At 42.0% G+C, this 25,697-nt stretch overlaps 1 protein-coding gene across 4 annotated transcripts in view; it reads left to right on the top strand.

Moving 5' to 3' along the window:
* The window catches only part of SORBS2 (sorbin and SH3 domain containing 2), an 88,463-nt gene that overhangs the window by 23,664 nt on the left and 39,102 nt on the right, over positions 1 to 25,697 (top strand). The window contains exons 5-11 of one of the 4 annotated variants that reach the window (XM_036250164.1): positions 1,772 to 1,838; positions 2,503 to 2,547; positions 5,009 to 5,198; positions 7,927 to 8,041; positions 15,425 to 15,583; positions 17,979 to 18,035; positions 22,477 to 22,526. In XM_036250164.1, coding sequence (XP_036106057.1) covers positions 1,772 to 1,838; positions 2,503 to 2,547; positions 5,009 to 5,198; positions 7,927 to 8,041; positions 15,425 to 15,583; positions 17,979 to 18,035; positions 22,477 to 22,526 — 683 coding nt within the window. The remainder of the gene's footprint in view (positions 1 to 1,771; positions 1,839 to 2,502; positions 2,548 to 5,008; positions 5,199 to 7,926; positions 8,042 to 15,424; positions 15,584 to 17,978; positions 18,036 to 22,476; positions 22,527 to 25,697) is intronic. The other 3 variants (XM_036250165.1, XM_036250162.1, XM_036250163.1) reach the window with 3 other exon arrangements.

Raw genomic sequence — 25,697 nt, 5'->3', positions numbered from 1 at the left:
GGTCAATCAACAAACCCCTCCAATTTTCCATTGTAGAAAGAGCCTGGAATGAAGGAAGGGGTGATCCACAACAAACCCAAGTAGCCTTACTGTTCATCAATATTTGTGGTGATTACTGTCTATTACTAGACACCAAAACAAAATTGGATACAGTACAAAACCCTCAATGTCCAAATGAAAAATGCAATGACCACATTGAAACCAAAGCTCAATCTCACAGGTGTAAGAATATTTTTGTGGCAGTCCTAACAGAATATTTTATATCAAGGAAATGATCTCGGGGCAAAATCTGGTATATTAGTTACTGTACGCAGAACGGTTGAGCCTCTCGCCCAAGTTGCTCTGGAAATGTTGAGATAAAGACCTTGCCAAGAAAAATCTTTAATTATGATTATAAAGGAGGCTACTTTCACAGGTACACAGTATAGTAAAGTTCTGTCCAATAACCTGGATTCATCCATTATTTTATTCTATAAATATCTGATGTTCCCTACGGTTATTGTTTATTGAGCATTTCTTATATTGTGGGCATTGTTCTAGATCTTTTTGTATACGTCATCTCATTCAGTTTCTGTAACAATCCTGTGATGTGGAGGGACCTCGAGGGTATTATGCTAAGCGAAAAAAGCCATCAGAGAAAGATAAATATCACATGGGTCTCACTTATTTGTGGAATATAATGAACAAGGTGGGCTAATGAATGAAATAGACCCAGAGACACAGAAAGGAGTATGGTTCAGACTGACAAACCTCAGAGTAGGGGGCAGGGGAGATGGATGAGATGAACCAAAGAACTTATATGCATGCATGCATAACCAATGGACATAGACTATAATGCTGGGGGGTTGGGGGGGGCAGGATGGGAAAGAGGGTATCTAGGGGGGAAAGGAGAAACATCTGTAACAAAAACAAATTAATAAAAATTGGGGAAAAATTATTATTTCATTTTAAAGAAGAGAAAATTGAGGCTCTCAGAGGTTACCCAACTCATCCAAATTCACATTGCTGGGAAACAGTCATTAAAAGAACCAGTATTTGAATGCAGGTTGGTTGACATTCATGTTGTCTCCCCACTACAACCCGCTGTTCCTATCACGGTGGAGCCTGGGCTGCACACGGAGAAGCTTCTACTCTCAGGGAATTTACAGTTTAGCAGAGCAAATGTTGTATACGTTTCCTATCAGGTCAAAGGTCTTTGAGACAATATCTCCATCTTAGATTTGCTCTCAGACTCTGTCACTATATTTGGTACTTGAGTAACTTAGATGAGAAAATATCATATTCTTATTTCTCTGGGCCTAAGTTGACCAGAATACAGTTGGAGTAAAAAATATCCCTTTGTTAATTCTAAAAATAAGTCTTAAACAGAACACTCACTAAAAAGTTATTTTAAGAATAATGGTAATTATCACCAAAAGGAGCAAAGCACACGACGATAACACTATTACTTTTATTCGGTGACCTTTGTATAAACATGTTTGTGCAAATATTAACTGTCTGGTGCTGGGCAAACTAGGTGGAGGATAAAGTAAAACCCAGCCTCTGTGATGGTCCAGCTCAGCCCAAAGGCAAACAAGGGGAAACGTATTTACACACTGCATGCATAGCTGGATAAGTGACTCGTATTGTCACCACGAGATAGATTTTTTTAATCGTATAAATTAAAATCGTAGAAATTTGCTATTAAAAAAGATCAGTATAGAAAGAGAAACACTGAGGAGCGCTGTTTACTTGGAAGCAGTTGGTAGCTGTTGGCCATTCTCTTTCACAGACGGTCGACAGACCGAAGGACTGGTACAAGACGATGTTCAAGCAAATTCACATGGTGCACAAGCCGGGTACGTATGTTGCTGTGTTCAATGGGTCCCGGTGGGTTGAAGGATGTATATGTATTCTCTCCTTCTATATAGTTTTGGCTCACCCCAGATGTCAAGACCCTAGCAAACTTCCTGGCCCCCACTGTTCCTTTTGAACACCCCCCCCCAATATCACCCTTCAAATCAGACCCCTGTGCTCCTAACCCAGCCCTGATCTGCCAACGAGCCTCTTATGAGGTGACCTCGAAGAGGTGCCAGGTCCGCCGTTCTCGTCCCTTCATCCTTCCTTCCCCCACAGTCTGAACCCGTGTGGCTCGCTGTCCACACGTGTCAGCTCCTCGTCCAGAGAGGGAGCCTAGGTGGGTCTTGCTGCATTGACAGAGATACTTAAAGCACTTACGAAAGGACAGTCACACCCCGGAGGAGAGGGCTGCCTGGGGAGGTGAGGCACAGGGACTCACCTTGGAAGCTGTGAAGAGGCCACAGGGCAAAGATGTTACAGATGAGAGAAGGAGAGCGATCAAACTGCAGAAGCCCAGCGAAAAACAATATTTAAAAAAATTGTTAAAATGGTATTTTGAATTAGGCAAAATGCATTGGTTTTCTAATGAATTTCTGTTGTTTCTGCAAAGTTGATACAGTGACAAAGTCTGCATTACCATAACGTTTATGTTTTGTTTTCTAGATGATGACACAGACATGTATAATACTCCTTACACATATAACGCAGGTAGGGCGGGTTTCCTCGCTTGCAATGAGTACTTTTCACCCTGCAATGCTTGGACAATGTCACCGTCACTTCTGACCATGAGCGCATGTCTTCAGCTTACACATGTAGCAGGATGCTCTCCCCACTGGGCCTCAGAGCACGCATAACAGAAGGATTGATCGTTTCCCATGGAAACGAGAACTAACAACGTTTTACCTCATTCGTTCCCACTGTTAGTTTATTCTCAGCATCAGGAATGTTTAACCCAGGCTGGCCTGAGAGAACACATTGTAACCGTACAAAGCGAGATACAGATCTCCTTTTATCAGGAGAGAGCGATTACCCTTGCTACCATTGCTAAGGCCTCTCGGATACACTTCACAAAAAACAAGTCATCTTTCAGATACACTACACAGAAAAACAAGCCACGCACAGTATTCTGTGCCCTTGCCCACGCCTTGGCTCCAAAATGCAACCATTCATTGAAGGATTGTTTCAGATGCCACTGGACCGGGCCCTTCTGACTCAGAGTTGCCAGTGGCCATAAAGGAATGCTGTCCATTCCGGGCGTTCCTGCTCGTGTTTGAGTGTGTTGGGATCTTGGAAGTGATTGAGGGAACTCCTAAAAAATGTTTCTCGTCATCACTTTCTCCTAAAGGTCACATGGGAGGAGCCCACACTGGGCCTCCTGCCTGCTCAGCCTGGGCTCCAGACCCCTGCAGGCTGCGTGTGTGTCTCTCCAGGGCAGGTCTCCCCTCCCGTCTGCAGCTGCAGCCTCCCGGCCCTCGCCAGCCCGGCTCGGAGCTGCAGCTCTCTGCTCCGGGACACCGACGGCCAGCACGCAGGCCCTGAGCTCTCAGGGATGCTGCCGCTAGTCTCCAAAGACAAAGGGGGAACAAAACAAAGCCAGATAACAACAACAAAAAGACACTAAACAGAGCAAACTTCGAAGGGACAAGGCCTCTGTTTTCTGACCCCTGATGGTCCACATGTTAGTGGGACCGACTAGATGTGGCCTTCACTTTTATTCCTGGCCCTGGGTCCTCCGAACTCACCTCCTGTGTTTAGCTTGTTTAGAAAATGAAATTCAACTGAGTCCATTTTAAAGATCTTGGCTGTATTCAGTGATCCCTCAGTTAGGCAGCAGCCCGAGCTCCGAGGAGCTGTGCAAGGTGAAGGCCCTGGAGGCAGAAGGGAGCAGGACGGGGAAGCTGTAGGAGGCGGAGAAGCAGATCAGATCGGGTGTGGCCAGGTCGCTGCCCTTAGGGGATGGTGGGGTCGATCAGGCAGACCTGCTGGCGCTGAGCAGGTGGCTCCTGACCGGATTAAGAGTCCATTTCAGGGAGAGGCCTGCACTGGAACTAAGTTAAGCCTGGTTTGGGGACCCGGGCTTTGCATAAGCAGCTTCATTTGGGGCCTGCTGTCCCTTAACCAGCTCTAGAGCTGAAACCTGACTGGAAGTCAGGCGATGCAGTGCAGACACCATCTCTTCTTATTTGTCGTGGCGATTATCTGGAACTTCCAGGGAAGTTAAGCGAAACCAGACTTCGCTCCAAAGCTGGGGCTGCAGGACATTCCGAATGTAATTATTTTTAACACTGACGTTTTGTTTCCATTCGTCATTAGTAAATTGAACAATCGTTACATATAACCTTGTGGAGCTCTTGGGAGAGAGTGTTACCGTTTCATCAGGAGACAACGGGTCTCTTCTGTTTCTACTAACCCTGTGTCCTGCTGTTGGGTCTTCTCCGCCTCTTGTCCCTGTGCCTCTGGGCCACACTCGCCCCCTCGCCCCCAGTCCGACCCTTCAGCCCTCACTCCAGGGCCTTCGACCAATTCACCGTCTTCTAAACCCTTTAATCTCTGCTGAATCTTTTCTGCATTTGGCCTTGATCATGTTACTGGTTATGTTCCATCATAATCCTACCTGTGTCTCTTTTCCCCAATGTGCCAGAAGCTTTTGAAGGATTTCTGTTTCCCTAAGCCTTGCACAGCACAAAGAAAATTACTCATTATTTTGCTTGGCTGCAATTAACACATCAATTTTCATGTGTAAATCAGAGTTTCTAAAGTAATAGAAGCTATTTGGGACCAGTTCTGTTAAGTATTTTTATCTTCCTCTGAAATCTTAACTATGTTGTTAGTTTATGTTATCCAGGAGAAAATTTGAAGAGGACCTGTAAGTTTTTCCTAATACTAATCTGAATTATTACTAATTCAAAATAATTGACAAAGATTTACTGTAATCAATGCTTGTGTACAGAATATAATAATAACAAATTAATGTATTAATAAAGCTTAATACATGAATAATATTAATAAATTAACAAAGATCATACTGCCCAATGCACACATTATGAATATGCTTATTGATTATAACTTTGGCAAAAATCATTGGCTATTTTATGGGGTACAAATAATTTCATGCATTTTAAAGTGTTGTTTGCTCCTGTTTGTTGTGTTTTGTTGTGTTTCACGATAGGCCTACACAACTCGCCCTACAGTGCTCAGTCACATCCTGCTGCAAAGACCCAGACCTACAGACCCCTCTCCAAAAGCCACTCGGACAATGGCACAGATGTCTTCAAGGAGGCCTCCTCCCCTGCCCCTCGGCCATGTGTTCCTCCTCCAGTCCCACCGCTTCGACCAAGAGATTGGGCTTCAACAGAAAAGTAAGGCATTTCCCTCCAGATGGCCTGTTTGGCTTAGTATACAAAAGAGCTGCACTGCATTCAGTAGAATTGGTGGGGACAGTGTATGTGTAATCTTCTCAGTCAGCACGTGTACCACCCTCGACAGAGCATAGCAAACCCTTTCACAGGCTTAGTCCACGATATTATAGTGACCTAAGTTAGACCTGCCAGAACATGGGTACAAGCTCTGCTGTCTGATCAATAAGTGCATATATGAAGACAAATCAATAGAAATAATTGACGTACTGGGCATAGCAGGTCAGAGACTGTGCAGTGAATTTTCAGTTTCCTTGGATTTGAAATGTTAGGTCCATTAATTATTGAAAATTTCCCTCTGATACACAAAAATGTCTTTTTGAAAACAGGAAGATTATTCATCAATCATAAACAAGGCATTGGTTAATAAGTGTCTATCTGTGACTCATTCCCACCTGTTTTTCGAGACAATACTAATTTTTATTTCTCCACAGAAATGTTTTTTTTAAATTATCCTCACAAAAATAAAAATTTATAAACACATTTTTATTGTGCCACTTAGAAATGATGAATACTCCTACTTATAGGTAACCCTTACTGAGAGTATGCTATGAGCCAAGCACTATTGTATCATTTAATTCTCAGGACAACCCAATGAAATATGTTTTATTTCAAACCCACTTTAGAGAGAAAGAAACTGCGATTTAGAAAATTAAAACAGCCCTGGCCGGTTTGGCTCAGCAGTTAGAGCATCGGCCCGCAGACCAGAAAGTCCCGGGTTTGGTTCCCACTAAGGGCACGTACCTCGGATTCGGTTTGTCTCCGGCCCCAGCTGGGGTCATATGGGTGGCAGCCAGTCCATGTGTCTCTCTCATGTTGATGTTTCTCTCTCTCTCTTCCTCCCTGTCTCCCTCTGGCTCTATCTGAAGATAAATGTCCTCGAGTGAGGATAAAAAGAATTTTAAAAAGCCCTGGCCAGTTTGGCTCAGCAGTTAGAGCGTCGGCCTGCGGTCCCGAGAGACCCGGGTTCGGTTCCCGCTAAGGGCACGTACCTCGGTTGTAGTTTGTCCCTGGCCCTGGTTGGTTGTGCGGGTGGCAGCCACTCGATGTGTCCCTTCACGTCGATGTTTCTCTCTCTCTCTCCCTTCCTCTCTCTCCCTCCCGTTCTATCTGTACAAAAAATGGAAAAATATCCTCGGCTGAGGATTAAAAAAAAAAATTAAAACAACTTGCTCAGCTCATACAACTGGTATGTCCAAGCCAGGTTTCAGACTCAACCTCTGAATAAAGTCATAGCTCATGTTATACCAGTGATTAATAAATAAGGATATAAGGATTCTTTAGTATTAATACCCATCTCAAAAAAATTATACTCAACATTGTATTATAGCATTAGTAGTAACTGATGATCATACAAGGTGTAAGACACCATGAAAATGGATGCACCCATGTGAGAAGATTTCATTTTAATACCAATCTTCTCATGATGAATGGTACATTTTAGAGCTGTGATGTCTGAAATTTGAGAAATAATTGTCTAGACATAAATGGTGTCTCTCCATAAAAAAGAACCTAAATTAATTCAGAGGTAAATGTCTTATTTGCTCTACTTATTTAGTAAAAATAAATCTCTCCTTAAGAAATATGCTAATCTCTTTACCCTTTCTAGCTGGCTCTCAGATACATCGTCTTGGGTAACGCTCAAAACACCTCCGTTGAATATTACTCACCGGTTTACCGGAAAGCCAGCACTTGCCTGATTCTCTTGTCTCTGGAGTCACTTCTACTTCCAACAAGTCATAGAGTCAGAATCCCGTCCCATTCCAAGGGTCAGAATTGCCCCATCTAGAGTCAAAAAATCCTTTTTCCCCAGCAAGCCATCTTTAGCACCAGCTACCCAAAAAGCTTTATTTTTGGAGTCCTTCTGTGACCACCTCTTGAAGGATATTAGTTCAGGAAAAAGCTAGTTCCAAGGTCCCCTGTGGGATGGGACAGATGCTTTACTCTGGTTTTTTGAGGGTAATACCAAAGGAAGGTCACCTGTCCCCGCAGCTTGCTCCTGTGGTTGGCAACCCAAGCGATATGTTGGCTCTTTTCACAAACGGTGATGCTAATTGCAAGATAAACAAGATCGAACATGGTGTGTGCGTTACTCCTTGTCACTTTGAATCAAGGATGCCAGTCCAGAGTGCTGGGATAAACTCACATAGCGTAATGGAGCATGAATACCACTTTCCGCTGCCACTGTGTGTGACCCACGGTTTCCTAGCAGATCCATGTCCCTTGTGGGCATGTTTGAGCCAGCAGGAGGAGCATCATTGCATGAAAGAAAAATAGAGGAAAACATACTCTGAAATAAAAGAAAATCACTTTGTTTAAACCATTTATGCCAAACAAAACATAAATGAGATATTGGGGCAGGTTAGCTTTTTATCCTATGAAACTTATATTTGTTTTGGGGGGGGTCATATATCCTGTTTTTATTTTTCACAAACATAATGTTATGAACAAATTTCAATGCAATTAAATATTATTGCACAACATAATTTTTTATTAAGACATAATTGATATATAACATTATATTCATTTCAGGGCTTTTTTTTAAAGGTAATACTTTTTATTAAAAATCTATATTAAATTAACTTTGAAAACAGTGAGTGGTTATATACAACTGCTTGAGGCACAGGAAATTATTTTCATGCCTAATTTGTTGGTTATTGGTTATTTCCAGGCATGACTGGGATCCTCCAGACAGAAAAGTCGACACAAGAAAATTTCGTTCTGAGCCCAGGAGTATTTTTGAATATGAACCTGGGAAGTCGTCAATTCTGCAGCATGAAAGACCAGTAAGCGCTTGTCATTAAACAGAAGCCCAGTTCTCGAGGCTTCTTGGGTTCTTAAACAAACCCAAATTTCTTATTGTTTAGCAATGTTGATCACAAAGGTAATTTATTTATTTGACATTATTTAGAAATCAAGTTTCTTTTGCATCCTGCTTTGTGCATCTTGTATTCTCTAATATGTATCATTCCTACAGATCAAATATAGGACTTACTTGCATGGAACTATAGCTATGCCCACTCATAGCCCTGAGTTTAATTTTAAAAAAAGAACAACACTCATAAATGCAACACTTAATTGCTAGTCTACATTGCTAATGAGAAAAACACTCATTCATTGATCTCTTTGATACAAAGGGACCCAGGCAGTGCCCTCTCTTCATCTCCGTATAGTTCATTAATATGTCTATGGCTTCAGGGGAAGTTTTCCAAATGCCTTTTTTAAACAAGTTGGTTTTAATTGATTCTTGTTCAATCTCTCTCAGGTTACCAAGCCTCAAGCTTCCTGACTGTCAATCTAATGAATCAAGATTGTATTTAACTTTGCAGTATTTGACAATTATTTGCAAATAACCATTTGCTTCCCTAAAGTGCAATTTAACAAACAGGTTCTTGCAATTTAACAAACAGGTTCTTGCTTGGCCCTCTTTGTTTTTTGGTCCCCAGTCTTCCTGTCTGAGTCTGTGTTCTCTCCTCGATCCGTGCCCTCGGGGTGGCTTTGAACATGTGATTCCTCTGCCTCTGTGTCAAAGTCTGCTTCTAGAGAGACAGTTGATGTCATTTGCTATTTACTCTCTGCCTTGTCTTAAAAGAATGTTAGGTGTCAGTGAACAGGAAAGAGTATCCAAGAAACCACATTATCAGTTAAAACGCAAGAGCAGCCCTGAAATTTGTCAGGAAACCCTGCCCTCACCACACCCAACATGAGTGTCCTTGATTTCTTTTGTGAAACTTGTACTTATGGTTATGTTCTTGAGAAACATGTAAGAAAACCTCACAATCACATAATTCACATGTGATATTTATCTTTTTTTTTTTTTGCCTTTCTACAAATAATTTCTATCTTTTAGAGTAACAGGACTCTAACAGAAAAACTGGGGGTGGGGAAAGGAAACATCACTGATTTGCGGGCTCCATTGCCCATTTATAACCGATTTCCTAGGTTATGTGATTGAAGATCATGATTTCTAGGAGGGGAACCGAGTGAATCCATGATGTCACCATTGCATAAAATTGAAAACAGCAAAATAATTATGCAAAACAATGAATCTCAGATTTCAGAGTAAATACCAAAACTTTAATGATCATTCTAACGATTTATGATGCTCTTAGGATGAGGAATGTTGTAAGTGCGTTGAAATGTTTTGATAGCTGTAGCATCAGGAAACAGGATTGATTTTATAAACATTCCCATCGGGATAGTTCCGTTATTGACTCAACAAAACTATTGCGCACCAGCTATGCACCAGACGTTGTGTTAGATGCCAAGGACACAAGAGTGCACAAGACACAGCCTCTACCTCGAGGAGCTTTGAGTCTGTCATTTAACAGGTGTGCAGGGTGGACCAGCATTTGTGTGGACTAGACCACCTGTTCTGTGGGTAAAACCGTTACACCTAAAGAATCCTCCCTTTGCCCCCTTAAAAGCTCAGTCATGGGCCCTGTCACTGTGACTGAAATTCCCAGAGTATTCATGTCTTTGGGCTCAAGCTTTGAAGGTTCCTAGTTTAAAAATAGAATAACAACAACAACAATAGCAATAGTTGTAGATGTTTCTGGAGCACTTACTATGTGCCAGGCCCTGTAATTAGTAATTTATGCTTTATCTCATATAATGATCCCGACACCCTGTGAAGTAGATATATGGCCCTTCCATTCTGCAGATGGAGAGACTGAGCACAGTCGGTAACCTTGCCCAAGGTCACGCTGCTGGTGGGGGTTGGAGGTGGGCGGGGAGCCCACCTCACGGTGCCTGGCGCTCTCAACCTCCTCGGCTGCTGCGCTCCACGATTAGCTGAGCAGGAGACACGTCCAGCCAGTAGTCAGTATCATCTCAAGTAATCTGATTATTCTGCAGTATAACTTAGTCTATCTGCCCATGATAACAAATTAGTGCACTTGATTGATTTAACCAGAAACCTGGGCCCTGAGCAGTTAAGACGCAGACTGCTTAACTGCTGCTAGAAGAATAAAAAGATCTGGAGTGTGGGTGTCACCGGAGGACTGGCTATGGAGGGGTCTCTGCAGCCTCAGCTACAGGGCAGTAGAACAGACCCAGATCCTGGGAAGGCGGTGAGAATGGATATCTGATGAAGAAATGGAAAGACCCAAAACCTGTATTCCTCCTAAACAATTTTGCTGGGGCCAGTCTTAGGCAAAAAGATGTGAGCTCATCCTCTGTACCATTTTGGCCAGGATTTTTATTACAGGACTAGGCTGTCATCTTTTTGTTGTTGGTGTCAACTGTAAATTCATTCTGATTGCTTCTCTAAATCGGGGGGGAGGGGGTGCAGGTGGTGTTGCAGGCACCAGCTACATATTGATACAATTTGCACCAGCTCTGAAGTGTCTTGAACAGACAAGTTGTAGCCGAAGAAGGCAGATTTGCTAAGTGAAAGTCAGGTAGTAGCAAATGGACAACACTCAAGGATGGCAAGGTATTCTGAAGGCACCCTATGTCTTTTTTTTTTTTTATCCTCACCTGAGGACATTTTCCCATTTTTTTTGTTCAGGTAGAGTGGGAGGGAGAGAGAGGAACAGAGAGAGAGAGAGAAACATCGACGTGAAAGGAACACGACCGACCAGGGCCGGGGACAAACTGCAACCGAAGTACGCGCCCTTAGCGGGAACCGAACCCGGGTCTCTCAGGACCTCAGGCCGATGCTCTAACCGCTGAGCCAAACCGGCCAGGACGGCACCCTATGTCCTTTAACTTCAAGGTGGTTTGTGAGCAGGTCTTTTGCTCTTTTCATATTTAATTGAATGTAAATTATAAAGAGCTAGGTCACTCTCTGTTGCCCCTTTCAGTTCGGAGATGACTCCATCATCTGCCCAGTTTTCCTAAATGTCATCTTGGGTTCCCTTCTTCCCCAGTGGTCTCTAAGTCCCACCCCTAGGAGTGATGCCACTGCTACTCCTCGGTGCTGGTCCTTAGTCGCCCAGGCCTCTTTGCAATGACAACTGCCTGACTCATTCCCCTAATTCTCCAATCTTTATAAAACCTCCTGCTCAAAAGTTTCTCTGGCAAGTTTATTTAGGAAAAAAAATCCAAATTCCTTTATATAATTTACTCCCTGGCCAGTTTGGCTCAGCAGTTAGGGCACGTACCTCGGTTGCAGCTTGTCCCTGGCCCCGGTTGGGGTCCTGTGGGTGGCAACCACTCGATGTGTCTCTCTCATATCGATGTTTCTCTCTCTCTCTTCCTTCCTTTCTCCCTCCCGCTCTATCCGAAGATAAATGCAAAAATGTCCTCGGGTGAAGATAGAAAAAATAATTTAAAAAAATTCCTTTATGTAATTTACAAAAAACCTTGTGGTGTGGCCCCCACTGACCTCTCCAGCCTCGTATCTCTTCCTGCCCTTCCTGCCTCACTCCTCGGTTCCAGCTGTCATTTCCTTCCCTGCTAGACCTTTGCACAGGCTCTTCCCCCGCCAGGAGAGCTCTCTCCACCACCTGCACTGGGTCACCCTGCCCGGCTCCTCAGCTGAAGGTGCAGAGCGCCCCCTGCTGGTGCCCGCAGCAGGCTCAGTCCCCCTTACTCACACGCTGAACTGTAATGGCCCTTTTGCTTGTCTGTGTCCCTCACTAGACTTTAAGCTTCTTGAAGGCAGGGACCATGTCTGGTGCACCAGCTGTCTCCCCAGCACCTAGCACAATGCCCGGCACATGGTAGGTGTTAAGTGAATACTGGTTGAATTAGTAAGTGAATGAATGAATACAGGCTTTACCATTGCCGTGAGTGGGTCGAGTTGGTGAGACCGAATCCCTGTTCTCTTGCTTCTCTGGGAAGTTACAGTTCTGGTGACAAAAGGCACGGTGTGTCTCCATCGGAGTACACACGGGAGATTCGATGCGATGCTATCGGTACGTGGTCCACTGGCTCCATGAGCCCCGGGGTGCGGGGCGCGGCGGGGAAGCGCCGTGTAAAGGAAGGGCCTTCCCCAGACGCTTCCCCCCTTCTTCCCCACAAGTACACGGAGTATGCATTTCTGGTCTTCTACACGGAAGTGAACGTGAATGCAGTTTTTTAAGGGCATAGATGTTCATTTGACTATAAATTTAGAAATGTTGATTAAATCGCCTAATGTTTAATCTGGAAAAGTACTTTGCGATCAGCAGGAATCTATCTTTCACTGACTTGCCCCACAATTTACTCCATGAGACAATCCCATCCCATCTGGATTGGATATGTTTAGAGATGAGCCCTAGTAAAATAAAATAAATGTAAATAAAACACTTATTTAGGACTACTCTATGCTTGATGAAAATGGAAACAATATAAAGATGTTGCCTTTCCATGCAATAACTCAACCACCACATAACGATAACAGCAGAAAGGACTAATCATTACAAACACAGTGCGGAGCTGAAATGCATGAAACCCTCAGTGAACTTCAGTGTCTTTATCCATGAATATTGTCATTCAAAGCTTAAACTCTAACAATCTTGGAGGCTTCATCTGATGGTTTAAACCCAAAGAATTAGCCCAACTAACAACGTGTACAGTATGTATTGTGGGACCACGACAAATATAAAACATAGTATCCATGCCATTAAAGCTTAACAATCTAATGAACATAACTCTAAAGAACCAAATTATGCTGACACTTCTTGAACAGCAGATAGAAAGTATATGTTTGCAGTGAGAACACCGACAACGGTAGAAATTTTATAACCTGAAAAGCAACTAAATGCTTTTAAGCTGCGGAAAACAGGAAACTTGACAAACTGTTCGTATTGCAGTAAGAATCATGTGTGCTTTGTCACTTTCGACTTCCCTCCTGCACTGAAGACACCACTTCTGTGTGAAGCACAGGTTTGCTAGATGCTTCCAAACAAGTCAAAAATAACTTTACACAGGTAGGCAGCAGTATCTCTGCCCTTTTGTTGTCTTTTATAAGCAAATAAATAGAGCAAATAGAGCTTCCTCTTTGAGTTTCTGAGTGTTAATATCCACGTCAACGCAGAGGAACTTTCGGTTACAAGTGGAAAATGTTGATTTAGTGAGAAGATGAGTGTGTGTGTCTGTTGGCAGAACGTCTGTATGTACGGTATTACTGTCATCAGGTCTCTGTGCGCCTTAGTGGAGCTAGGTTGCTACATAACACAGTTAACTGTCACATGACTAATGGGATTGAATAGGTCAGCCACAGCAAAGAGAACATTCCGGTTCTGCCACTTACAGGTTGTTACCACAGAGGCTCTGCTCAAGCATGCGCCTTTTATTACATCCCAGAGTTACAGACAATGACAATTATCATTGTTTGGGGCATTTCCTCTACTTTCTGTTGGCAGAATGACAAATATTGTGCTCCCCTTTCTATATTGTATAAGAGAAATATATTTCTGCAAATCGGGATTTAGAATATCCTTCTTTATGGTTTCTTAAGGTGGAAGTCAAAGTGAAGTTGTAGCCACAGGTAAACGCATGGATTTGTTTAGTAAGTGTGCTGCCCTCTGCTGTTCAGTGTGTTTTTAAAATAAACTTGTTTCTTCCAAGAGACATTTCTATCTCCCCTTGGCAAAACAAAAACAGTATTTGAGAGCAGAGATATAAAATCAAGAATGAATAATGTTTTTTAAGTATATAACATTAGAAATGAGATTTGAAAAAGCCAAAGGTTAGATTTTCTGTGGGAGTATCATTAGGCCTCTATTGACAGAACAAAATTTGCAAAAAATTTCTCTCTAATGTCATTCACCCTAAAAATCATCTCTAGATGAACTAACCCATGAAATAGTTATATGCTGCAGCTATTTATTTTTTTATTGTTTTTTTTTTTTCTTTATTGATTTTAGAGAGAGAGGAAGGAAGAGGAAGAGAGAGATAGAAACATCGATGAGAGAGAACATCTATTGGCTGCTCTTACATGCCCCTCACTGGGGATCAGGCCCACAACCTGGGCATGTGCCCTGAGCAGGAATCAAACCAGCAGTCTCTTGGTGCCTGGGTCGATGCTCAACCACTGAGCCACACTGCAACTATTTCTTAAATCTGTGCTTTCTTACTGAGCTCCACCAGCGCAGGCTTTGTGACTCTTGTACAAACATGTGGTCATATCCTGTTTTTATCACTTAACATCCACCCTAAATATTTCCCAGGTTACTACATAGCTGTTACCATGATGATCATTACACATGTCGAATAACTTAGACCCTATTTTGCTACGATGTCCCAACTTTTCTATTCCTGTCTGTTGCTACCATTACAATCTCATATTTATCAAATATTAAACTATAAAGCACATCTCTAAAAATACTTTGGCTATTATTGATTAATAATACAGAATATATTTTATTAACCAAACTATTGGAAAAAATCAATAAGACACTTTGACAAGATAATTTTAAAATAACGGCTTTTGGTTGAATATGGACTACCTCAAAGCATCCAATATTGCAAAGACTACGTCCTCGCCTGACCAAAGGATGGTTTTTAGGGACCTGAAGGTTGTTTTGTTTTTTGTTTTGTTTTGTTTTGTTTTGTTTTCTGACTTAAAATACTGCTGTCCACTTGCACTATGTTTAATTAGTGCCATGTAATAATTATCAAGAAGTAAGAATACACATGTATTACCTTAAGCATCCGTTTTTAATAGAAAAGTCCACAGCCCGAGCCTGTCCGGTCGGCGTGAGTTATTTGAAAGCACTGAGGGTACCGCTGGGCAAAGTCGATGCTCCAAGGCTGTTTTCTCTTCCTAAAGTAATTGCATGTGTTTTTTCAAACTGTTTATATTAACACTCCTAGTTTTTCTACCTTAAATACAAGATTCAGAACGCACTGAAGGGGAGCAAGTCAATTATAACAATTGGCTTTTCCTCTAAATTGGAGTGTCCCAGACCAGGGTGGGGTTCTCTCCCTCACCCTCTCCCCAGCGCTCAGTCACCAGAGCACTATAAAAATCCTAGCCCCATCCAAACCCACTTCTGTAGCTCAAGGTAGACAGGAAGGCGGTGGTATTTGGGGTATCTCATGAAACACGCTCCTCCTTCACCCTCTGAGAGGCTCCTTGTCTGCACATCTCTTCAGTGGACCGGACCATCCCCAGGTGTCCCCACAGGGACCCTCCTGTCTTGCCTAAGACGGGGCACAAAGCACCGACTGCTGTCCCCTCTGCTCCAGGGCCTCCATGAGAGGAACCAGTATCTCCTCACCCCTCTTTCTTACAGCCCCCCCTCCCAGCAGCTCCAGCGCCCGTCCCCAGGGAAGCTGGCCGGACGCCCATGCCCAGCGCACCGCCTGGAGAAGCCAGCCGTAGCCCCTCCCCTCCGCCCAGGAGCGCGCGCCCCACACCAAGCCCCAGCACCCCGGCGCTCTCTCCCATCTGGGTGAGCTCCTTCCTTCTCTCGCTTGCCTAATGCCTGTTGGGAAGTCCGGGTGTGGCCCTTGTTCTCCAGAGGCTCAGGGACAGTCAGAGGCTGGCTACTCACCATCACCTCCGCCTTGCTGCCCTCTTCGTCCTCACCCAGACCCCAGTTCTTCATGCCAATCGCCCCTAACCCTTCCCAGCACCTGCCACTCCTCCCCCACTGGCATCTCTCCCCCCCTTGCCCCTCCTGCTTCCCTGGGCTCTCCACCGGCCTGCAGACGGGGCCAGCGAGGGCAGAGCGATGCCTCGAGCCACCCAGAGCCTGTTACACACTCGGGTGTGATCGCCGCTCGTGCTCACTGCGCTGACAGTTTGCCTGGTTAGCGCCTCGAGCTAAGGAGAAAAGGAGACATGGAGGGCGGAGGAGATGGCCAGGGGCCTGAGTGACGCCATCAGGCTCATCCTCATAGCCCGATTTGACTCATTTGACTCGACTTCCCTGTTCTCTGTGGCTGCGGTTTGTCCGATGAGAGTGGGTGCACGTTTGCGTGTGAAGGCGCGTGTGTCTTTCGTGCACACGGAGTCTCCCTCACTTGGCTCAGTGTGCCTTTTCCTTCCCTTTTCCTTCACGTCTGCTCCAGACTGATCGCATACGTCCAGATGACATAGATTTAGAGAATGAGCCCTGGTATAAATTCTTTTCAGAACTGGAGTTTGGACGCCCGGTAAGTGAGGCTAGACTCTTAATATAAGAAAATTAGGAGAATGTTGTTTGACTTATAAAACATATCCTCATCAGAAGCGATAGGTGTCATTCGGAGAACAGAAGTCGGTGTGTACTTAGATACACGGATTTGGTGCAGCTCAGCCACAGTTCCTTCTGCACCAACGTGTCAAACAAGCTCAGACCACTGCTGTGCCGTTTCTTCACCACCCAATCATTCACCGGGCTCGCTCCGTCTGAGCCCGTTCGCAATGCGGAGATCCGTTCCGCCCTAGAATAGTCAGGCAACGACAGATTGACAGACGGTTATTACTTGTTTACAGTCCACTTTGGTCTAGTTCACTCAGAGGAGCACTGTGGCATCCATAACAACGAGAACTGCAATTATTATTGCTGAAGACTGGACAAGACTGGACAGTGCTGGGCCTGCAGTCATTTCTCAGTGAGTCCTCCCAAGTCTCCTCCAGCAGGAAGAAGCCAGGGACCAGCGGGGGGCAGTCATTTACCCAAGACAGCAAGTGGCAGAGTCAGATGTCAAGTTCAGCTGTATCAAACAAGCAACAACAGAAACCTCTGTGCAATCCCCGCTATGACATACTGCCCGAATAGTCCCCCTAGAAAACACCTCATTTACTATTAGGGACACGAGGAAAGGGACCTTGATTTCTAGTCTTGTTCCTGAAAGGCACTGCCAACACCTCTGGTTCCCAGAGCCTCACCGAAGGGGACCTGACAAGAATCACCTAGTCCATTTGGCACAAAGAGCCAGCCCAGGCCTCAAATAGCAATTTCCTTCATCAACTCCAGTTTTATTGGGGAACTCTATCTACTAGCAGCAGTGCATTTGAGGAGTGGCAGTTACATATTTTTATACTTTTACTGGTGTTTCTGAATTTTATTAACACTCTCAAAGAACATACTGTTTATTACACCGCACAGAATTTTATTTAAGGTTGGGGAGGACACTCTTTCTTTTGCCATATTATAGACTGATTTATATGCTCATATACTAACTCTCATTTTTTGTCCTTGAAAATCGAAAGGAGACTTGGTTAGATTCATTATCTTACTGAACTGGACCAAAAGTCACTGTGAATAAATATTAACCAAAGAACTGTCCCTAGACTTTCTATGCCCAATAAAGAGGAAAATTTTTTTCTCACGTTTTCTAATTTGTATCCAAGTAATCACATAAAAGTATTTTATTTCAGAGAAAACAAATTCTCTAGCTTTATTTCTATGTGTATTGTTATTGTCGGTTAGACATTTTACCGAGACTCCGCCAATTTTCATACGGAGCCTAAATTGCAGCATCTCTCTAGTCATTTCCAGCCACACATGGAAACTCACCTGCATGCCATCCACTCAGCCTTTAACATGCCTTTAGTAACCTTCGCATTCCTCTGTGGCTCGAGACTAGGAGTGCTAATTTGATTTGATGAAATGAATTGATAAATATACTAATCAAACCACCAGTAACTGTGCTCCGTGCTGGGGAATATTTACGAGCAGAGCGCTCTTCCTCCTAGAGCACCCCGTTTGCTCACGCGTCACTCTCTATGTTATCTGATGCTGTCGTCACTCGATTTCTAACTGTTCTCACCTTTTCCACATGTTCATTCCTTGCTGCCATTGACTCTCCTCCATTCCATCTCTGCACTCTGCTTGTGTGGTGTGCATCGGCACCCAGCCTCCTAAAAAGGCTCTGGACTATGTTCAAGATCATTCTCCCGGTGTTCCCAATGAGGTAAAAACAAATTATTCTCTTTTTCAGATTTCTCTCTGAAGAGCTGTTTCTGTGATTCTGAACATTGGTGTTTTACAGCTCACTGTAGTGTCTAAGCTATTTTTGAAAATCTACCTTTGCGTCATTGTGTTGTACCCGCCAGCATGCCGTGGACATGCATTACACCAAAGGCGCTGGCTCTTTCTGAAATGCGGTGCAGAATCATTCCAACCATAACCGAGTTGAGCTATTCAGGGCAGTCCTGGTATCCAGGAGTGGGATCATTGAAAATCAAGAGCAGGAGTCTCAGTGTGAATATTAACCACCTGTTTTGATTAGACTACCATACTACGTAGAAGGCTTCTCAGAGCCATTTTAGCATCACGCTTGGAGATGCAAAATGATCTTTTAGATTCATAGATAATCAGATGTTCATGCCCCACATAGTCCTAAGCTGTATTTTAATTCTTCCATGTTCTTAAATACAATTTGTGCATTTTAGCATCAGATAAAATCAAGAATAGGGCTGACATGTATAGCTGAAACTAATACAAAATAATATTGAATGTAAACTGTAATTGAAAATTTTTTAAATGCTAAAAAATAGAATTGGGCTGAAAAATAACTGGCACACATGTCCCATCCTTCCAGTTCCACACCCATGACAGGCATTACTAATCCCTCTCCACACTGCAACCCAGACAGTACCTGTAACAGATCATCACTGGCATATGACACGAAATGAATTTGCCATCTCTGTTTAGAATGTTCATGACAATCTGCTAGGTAAAAAAAAAAAAAAAAATTATGCTGGATAATGGAAACTATTATTTGAATTGGTCAAACAGAGTACAAAAAAGGCAGAAAATTATCCACAGTCAAAGTTTTTTATCCTGCTCTTTGCAAAGAAAAGTATTGTGGAAAGCAGATTTCAGACTCATTAGGAGACACAAGCAACAGGGACAGTTTTGCTAAACATCAACTATGTAAAAACCTCCCTGGGGGAATTCTTAGGGGCAGCCAGGACAAAGTGAATAAACTGGTGTTTGAATAGTTGTTTTTCTATGGTCCCAAGTAAGTACAAAAACACTTAATAAATATTTTATTTTCATTAAAAAGTCTTAACTCAGTAAAATACGTGCAACTAGAAAATAAAACAAAGCTAGTAGAATGCCTGTGCTGCTGAGAGCACTACTGACTCATGGTGGTCAAAACTGGAATTGCAAGTACAGTCTCAAGGAAATGCCAACTCTCTAGAGCTTCAATGTACAATTTCAAATTATTTCCCCTGCACTATGCATCAGAATGTATGTTAAACAGAAGTGATCAAAATATTTAGATATTAAACTAAAAGTAAAATAGAGTAATCAGGAACATTCTGGGTTAGCAAATTCAGTCATAACTAAACACTTTTCTAGATGGGCATGTTATGTAAAGGAAATCAAATACAACAGGCAGTTCTACGCTTATGCTTCTTTCACAGCTGAAGAAAGGGTTTCATTTAGACACATGGATAACCCCAAAATTTACTTTGGAATTCACTTTGGTCAGACATTGCTCTCACATATTTCGGTCAGGTGTTTCTAGGTTGTTTAAAAGGTAGTTGATTCATTGAGAATTGAAAAAGAATTTAGAGATCACCACATCCAACTCCCTTATTTTTCAGTCAAGAAAAGTAGAGCTCAATGATTTTAGGAAGTGATGTCCGAAATCACATGGTAAAATGGTGGCAAATTAAAAATAAAATAGATCTCTTAACCTTTCTATCAGGGCTATTTCCCTTACGCCACACGTCTTAGCACTTCCAAGAGAGAGATTGAGAGCTCAACTCTTTTAGAATCAAACTGTGTACTTAATACCGTTTCTTATTAACTATTTATTTTTATTAAATTCTTAGGCTAAGAATAGTAGAGACTTAATTCTGTGCATTCTATATCGTTATGTAGTAGCAATAAAAGAGCACTTTGCAGGTGGTTAAACTGATTTGCCATTATCTCCTTGGGGTTGAGAGGGGTGTTGTATGATTCACATAGCATATTAACTATGTTATTAATTTCACATCATGGTTTTTCAGGGTGTAAAAAATACTCTGATAAGGTACTGTATTCTGTCTCTAATAACCTATGTAAAACATTTCTGTAAAAATTATAGTTGATTAGATATTACCCTAGCTACCATTTATCAAGTGCCAAATATATGCCATGAACAATGTATTTTCTAATCCACAAATATAGTGGAGAAACTGGCATTAATGGAAAACAATTAAGGACTTTAAAGTATAATCACATGATCATTTAACAGAGTCATTCAGTGTCTATACTTTATTAAAATGACCTTTGTTTAGTTGTGTTAAAATAATGGTAATATGTAAATATTCAGTAGATCATAGGTAAAATAGGTTACCTCCTTTCTGGAGGTGAACAGGATGAGTACCATTCATACAATTATCATACAAGGTTTTCTCCTAATGATCTATCTAGACTTTTTATAGTTTCCTTTTAATTTGATACTAAACCTTTTCCTTTGAGTATACATAAAATCACACAATCCATTTCTGTTTATTTTGGATTGTGGAAACCAACACAAGGAGAAATTCACGTTGCTTCTTAGCAAACATCTAAAACAGGAGGAAGGGTAGAGGCTTCACCTTCCGATACGATGTTTTAATTAATGTCACAATATTATTGAGGTTCACCTCAACCTGGCAACCCAAAATTTCCGATTGCTCCAGGAGTGTTCTACGCGTACTCTGAAATGGACTCTCTGATGATCCACTGTGGTTTGTGGCTGGGTGTCCCAGGAAAGGAGCTGCACCCGGATGGCAACATTCTGGGGCGCTTGGGTGTTGCTCGTCTGCAAACACGTAGAATTAACATTTCCAGATTGAAATAAGTATCTGGTTTTATTTATTTATTTCTTGGTCTTCCTTCTTATTTAGTATTTACTTTTCCACTTTTCCAGGGTCTGATTCAGAGTTCAGTGAGTTAAAATAACCTTGTAAAACTTATCAGATCAGCAAACCAAACTTTATTTTCTAATTTTATATGTGTTGAGAATCTAGAAATCTAAATTTTTTTTTTTTAGGAATGAAAATTATTAGAATATGCTTTTCCTGTCTAACATGAGGGAAATATTCTCTTCCAGGGATGCTCTGTTTGTTTCTGGACAAGATCCCATCCTCATTTAGTAAAATGAAATTAAACGAAAACATTACTGAATAGAAGCAAAGTTCGAGTTCTGCAACAAGGGGCTTGTCAGACTGATTTACAGTCTCAAGATTATCTACTAATATTTTAGTGGGTTAATTGGTGCTAATTTACAAATAGAAACTAAAGTTATAGAAATAGTTCCTAAAGCGTGGTTTAATCTCCACTAAGAATGATTTTAGCACTCTGGCGAAATATTTCTTAGTAGCAAGAATTTAAGATAAAATCTGCCAGATTCTGCCTTTCTGGCTACATTTTCAGACATTCATATAGAAGAACATTTTCAAACTGGAATTTCAGTTCTTCATCAGACCAGTTTATTTGTGATGAAGAATTACTCATCAAATATGACTATTAAGTATACATTTTCCTGTACATTCTATACATCAGTGTCACTTCCGACATTCTAGAGTCTGATTCTCTCTTGACTTTTAGATATTTTAGCAATTATTCCAGATAATTGCTAGATAGCCATGGAAGTGAACAATTCTTATATAACATTTTTTCTTAATGTCTACTTCACTGGACTGTTCAGAATGAAGGAGTATGAAAATGGTGTGTATAATAAGCATTTGGAATTATTTATCAATTTGTATTTTCTATTTGTCTTTGTTCCTACAACCATTGACAACTAATGAACCGACATTAAATCATTTATTGGTTCATTAAACTGTTTATTTTAAACTAACCCAGAACTTAACTATTTGAAAGATGTAATCTGTACCTGATTTAAGTACCAGTAGTGTAATTTCAAGCCACATTCTGTGGTTTTTATTAAAATGTCATGCCTCTGTTGATAGATAAAAGATGTCTCAAGTTCTGCTTACATTTTAGGTTTTAAAGATTACACCTGGCAACATGACAAACATTTATAAAGAAGGATTGAATAACTACAAATTTTTACAAAACATTAAATCATTTCTTTATATAGGAAATTTCTATTTATAGTCCATTTCCTACATGAAGGACCAGTTATTGATTTTTCTTTTTTCTCCCAGGCAATGTTTAGGTTGTAAGTAACTTGAGTAAAACAGAGAAATTCAGTGCAGAGCATCAGACGAGAAAGTGGATGAGAAGAAAGTACAAACCAGGTGGCATGATATCTGTTTGGGAAGACATTTTTTATGATCACAATAAATGGCATTTTTAATCTCAATTTTGACAATTTTTTTTAACATACCTAATTTAATGTTTGTGAACAAAAGAAACTTGGCCATGGTAAAATTTTTCATCGTACTATCATTCTATCTCAACAGGCCTCCTTGTATCAACCCAACATCGACAGAAGCCTGGAGAGACCCACTAGGTAAGAATGTCACACATTATGCAACCGGAATAGCATATACCAGCGGTTTCTTTTGGAGTGAAATTGTGATGAGGATTACGTATTATGTTTCTGTTTCTAAGCACCATACCTCATGAAGTTGTTTGATTTTGTTTCCGCATTATTTTATATGATCAGATTGAAGAATTTATACAAATCAAGTGAAATCATTCTGGACCCCTCTACAGACTGGGAAATGCTTTTCTTCCCTGTCTCCTATATAACCAGATTTTCTTTTCTCTAAATGGGGATTAGAAACATCTAATTCTTAACATTGTCATATGACATATAATACAGGGGTGGGCAAAACTAGGTTGACAGTTGTAATACAAATAAATACGATCATAAATAAAGCACAAGAACAAGCCGTTTTGCATACCCACAACTACTTTTGCCCACCCCTGCATATTTGAAAAAGTTTGTAAATTATATTCTACGCATATTTGTTCACTGTACTCTAACCACACAAATCAGAATTACTGTTACTACCATAAGTGATTGCACTCGATGCCAGGCATTCTACGTACATAAACATATTCAATCCTGCAGATGCCCCTATGAGTTAAGTACCATCACCCCCATTTTATCTCTGAGTAAACTGACACATAGGCTCCATAACCTACTGAGTCTACCCAGTTGACAAGGAGCAAGACAAAGTAGAACTGAACCAAAAGAGCTTATAATGAACCACTAGTCCTGCCTTAAAAGTCTGCCAAGGTAAGTTCTGTTGGTGGGCTTTGAAAATCATACTTTTGAAAATATTACAGAAATTCAGACACAGTTTGACAGCAATAGTGAATCATTCTAATTCCCAGCTACACCGTATCATCAACGACTCATATTTTTGTAACATTAATTTGCCCCGCTATCGATTTCTATCAGCATAAGTAGAAAACTTCGTAGATTGGGTTCATGAGCACCATCCAATGACATTAATGTCGCTAAAAAAGGAGCCCCTCCAACCCCTCCTTCGATATCGTCCATCTATACAAGCACCTAAAATGTTTGAATTTTAGAGTTCTAATCTGACCTGAGGCTCGCTGTAAAGATACAGAGTCTCTCTCATGACAGAATAATGACAGCAGACCAGGCCTAAGAGATGGGGCGTCCCTTTTCAAAGAGTGCAGACGAATTCTCAGGTCTGGCGCCACCCCTGTACTTGTGGAGCAGAGCGCGTGGGTTCCATCTACTGATACATGAAACGGTGATAATGCTGCGGGCCCTGTAAGACAACATCAGCACAGCAAGCAGCAGAGTGCTGGCTGGGAGCTGCCCTGCTGCTGCTGCTGCTGCTGCTGCTGCTGCTGCTGCTGGGATTTTATCTAGCGACCGACAGTGTGCTGTGTGATGTACACCTTCATCACCACGTGTGTCTTCAAGGATAGACTCAGAACCATGATAAAAATGTCCTGCCATTAAGACTGTTGCCACTAGCCCTGGCCAGTTTGGCTTAGCGGTTAGAGCATCGGCCTGTGGACCGGGGAGTCCTGGGTTCGATTCCCGCTAAGGGCATGTATCTCGGTTGCAGTTTGTCCCTGGCCCTGATTGGGGTCATGTGGGTGGCAGCCACTAGGTGTGTGTCTCTCACATCGATGCTTCTCCACCCCACCCCACCCCCACTATCTGAAGATAAATGCAAAAATGTCCTTGGGTGAGGATAAAACAATAAACAAATAAAATAAATAAATAAATCTCAAACTACAGTTTTTAAAAAAAATACTGTTGATACTATTTAATACAACCCGGTGAGAGGACCCTTTAGTAGTTTATTTACTAACCAAATCATTGGTCATTCATTATTTAAATCAGAAAATTTGAGAATTCCAGTGTAAGATTTTTAAAGGTAAGATTCTTAGGAAGAGCCACAGAGAAGCCCTAAGGTAAGAAACTTGTCTCATCAGGTATCTTCCTCGTTCCAACCCTTTCCTCCGTTTTGGCCTTTTCTCCTCTGGGTGTATTCATGTTGCTGGGATTCTTTATAGACAACAGATACACAATACAAATCCTAAGACGGAATTGTCAGTTATAACACAGTACAATAATTGGAGCATTTTTACTTTATTTGTTTTATCCTCACCCGAGGACATTTTTTTTTTTTTTTCATTTTTTGTTCAGACAGAGTGGGAGGGAGAGAGAGGAAGAGAGAGAGAGGGAGAAACATCGACGTGAAAGGGACACATCGAGTGGCTGCCTCTCGCATGACCCAACCAGGGCCGGGGACAAACTACAACCAAGGTACGTGCCCTTAGCGGGAACCGAACCCAGGTCTCTCTGAACCACAAGCCGATGCTCTAACCGCTGAGCAAAACCGGCCAGGGAGAGAATTTTTACTTTAAATGATCATTATAAGCTCACATCCACTGTAAAGCCTGCTTTGTTCATAATTGCCAAAACTCTGAAGCAACCAAGATGTCCTTCAGCAGCTCGATGGGTGAACAGACTGCAGTACATTCACGTCATGGAATGTTATTCAACAATAAAAAATAAAAATGTGAGCTATCAGCTATAAAAAGGCAAGGAAAACATCTTAAAGGTGTATTGCTAAATGAATAAGGCCAATCTGAAAAGGCTGCATACTGTCTGTTTCAACTATATGACATTCCAAAAAAGGTAAAACCATGGAGACAGTAAAAAGATCCATGGTTGCAGGTGATCAAGGGAGGGAGGGATAAAGAGGTGCGGAGCACAGGAGATTGTCATGGACGTGACATTATCGTACCTGATGCAGTAGTGATGGACACAGGATCCACATTTGTCAAAACGCATAGAATGTTCAGCAAAAAACATGAACCCTGCCCAGCTGCTGTGGCTCAGTGGTTGAGAGTGACCCATGCACCAAGAGGTCGCCAGTTCAATTCCCAGTCAGGACATATACCCAGGTTGTGGGCCCGATCCCCAGTGGGGGACATGCAGGAGGCGGCCAATCAATGTTCTCTCTCATCGATGTTTCTATCTCTCTCTACCTCTCCCTTCCTCTCTCTCTCATATCAATAAAGAAAAAAAATTTAAAAACAAAAACGAGCCCTGGCCAGTTTGGCTCAGCGGTTAGAGCGTCGGCCCGCAGACCAGAGAGTCGCGGGTTCGGTTCCCGCTAAGGGCATGTATCTCAGTTGCAGTTTGTACCTGGCCCGGGTTGAGGTCGTGCTGGTGGAA

Source organism: Molossus molossus, unplaced genomic scaffold, assembly GCF_014108415.1.
Source record: "Molossus molossus isolate mMolMol1 unplaced genomic scaffold, mMolMol1.p scaffold_m16_p_9, whole genome shotgun sequence".
NCBI classification, from domain to species: domain Eukaryota; kingdom Metazoa; phylum Chordata; class Mammalia; order Chiroptera; family Molossidae; genus Molossus; species Molossus molossus.
Note: the sequence above shows the minus strand (reverse complement) of the source record. Positions and strands in the feature narration are given on the sequence as shown.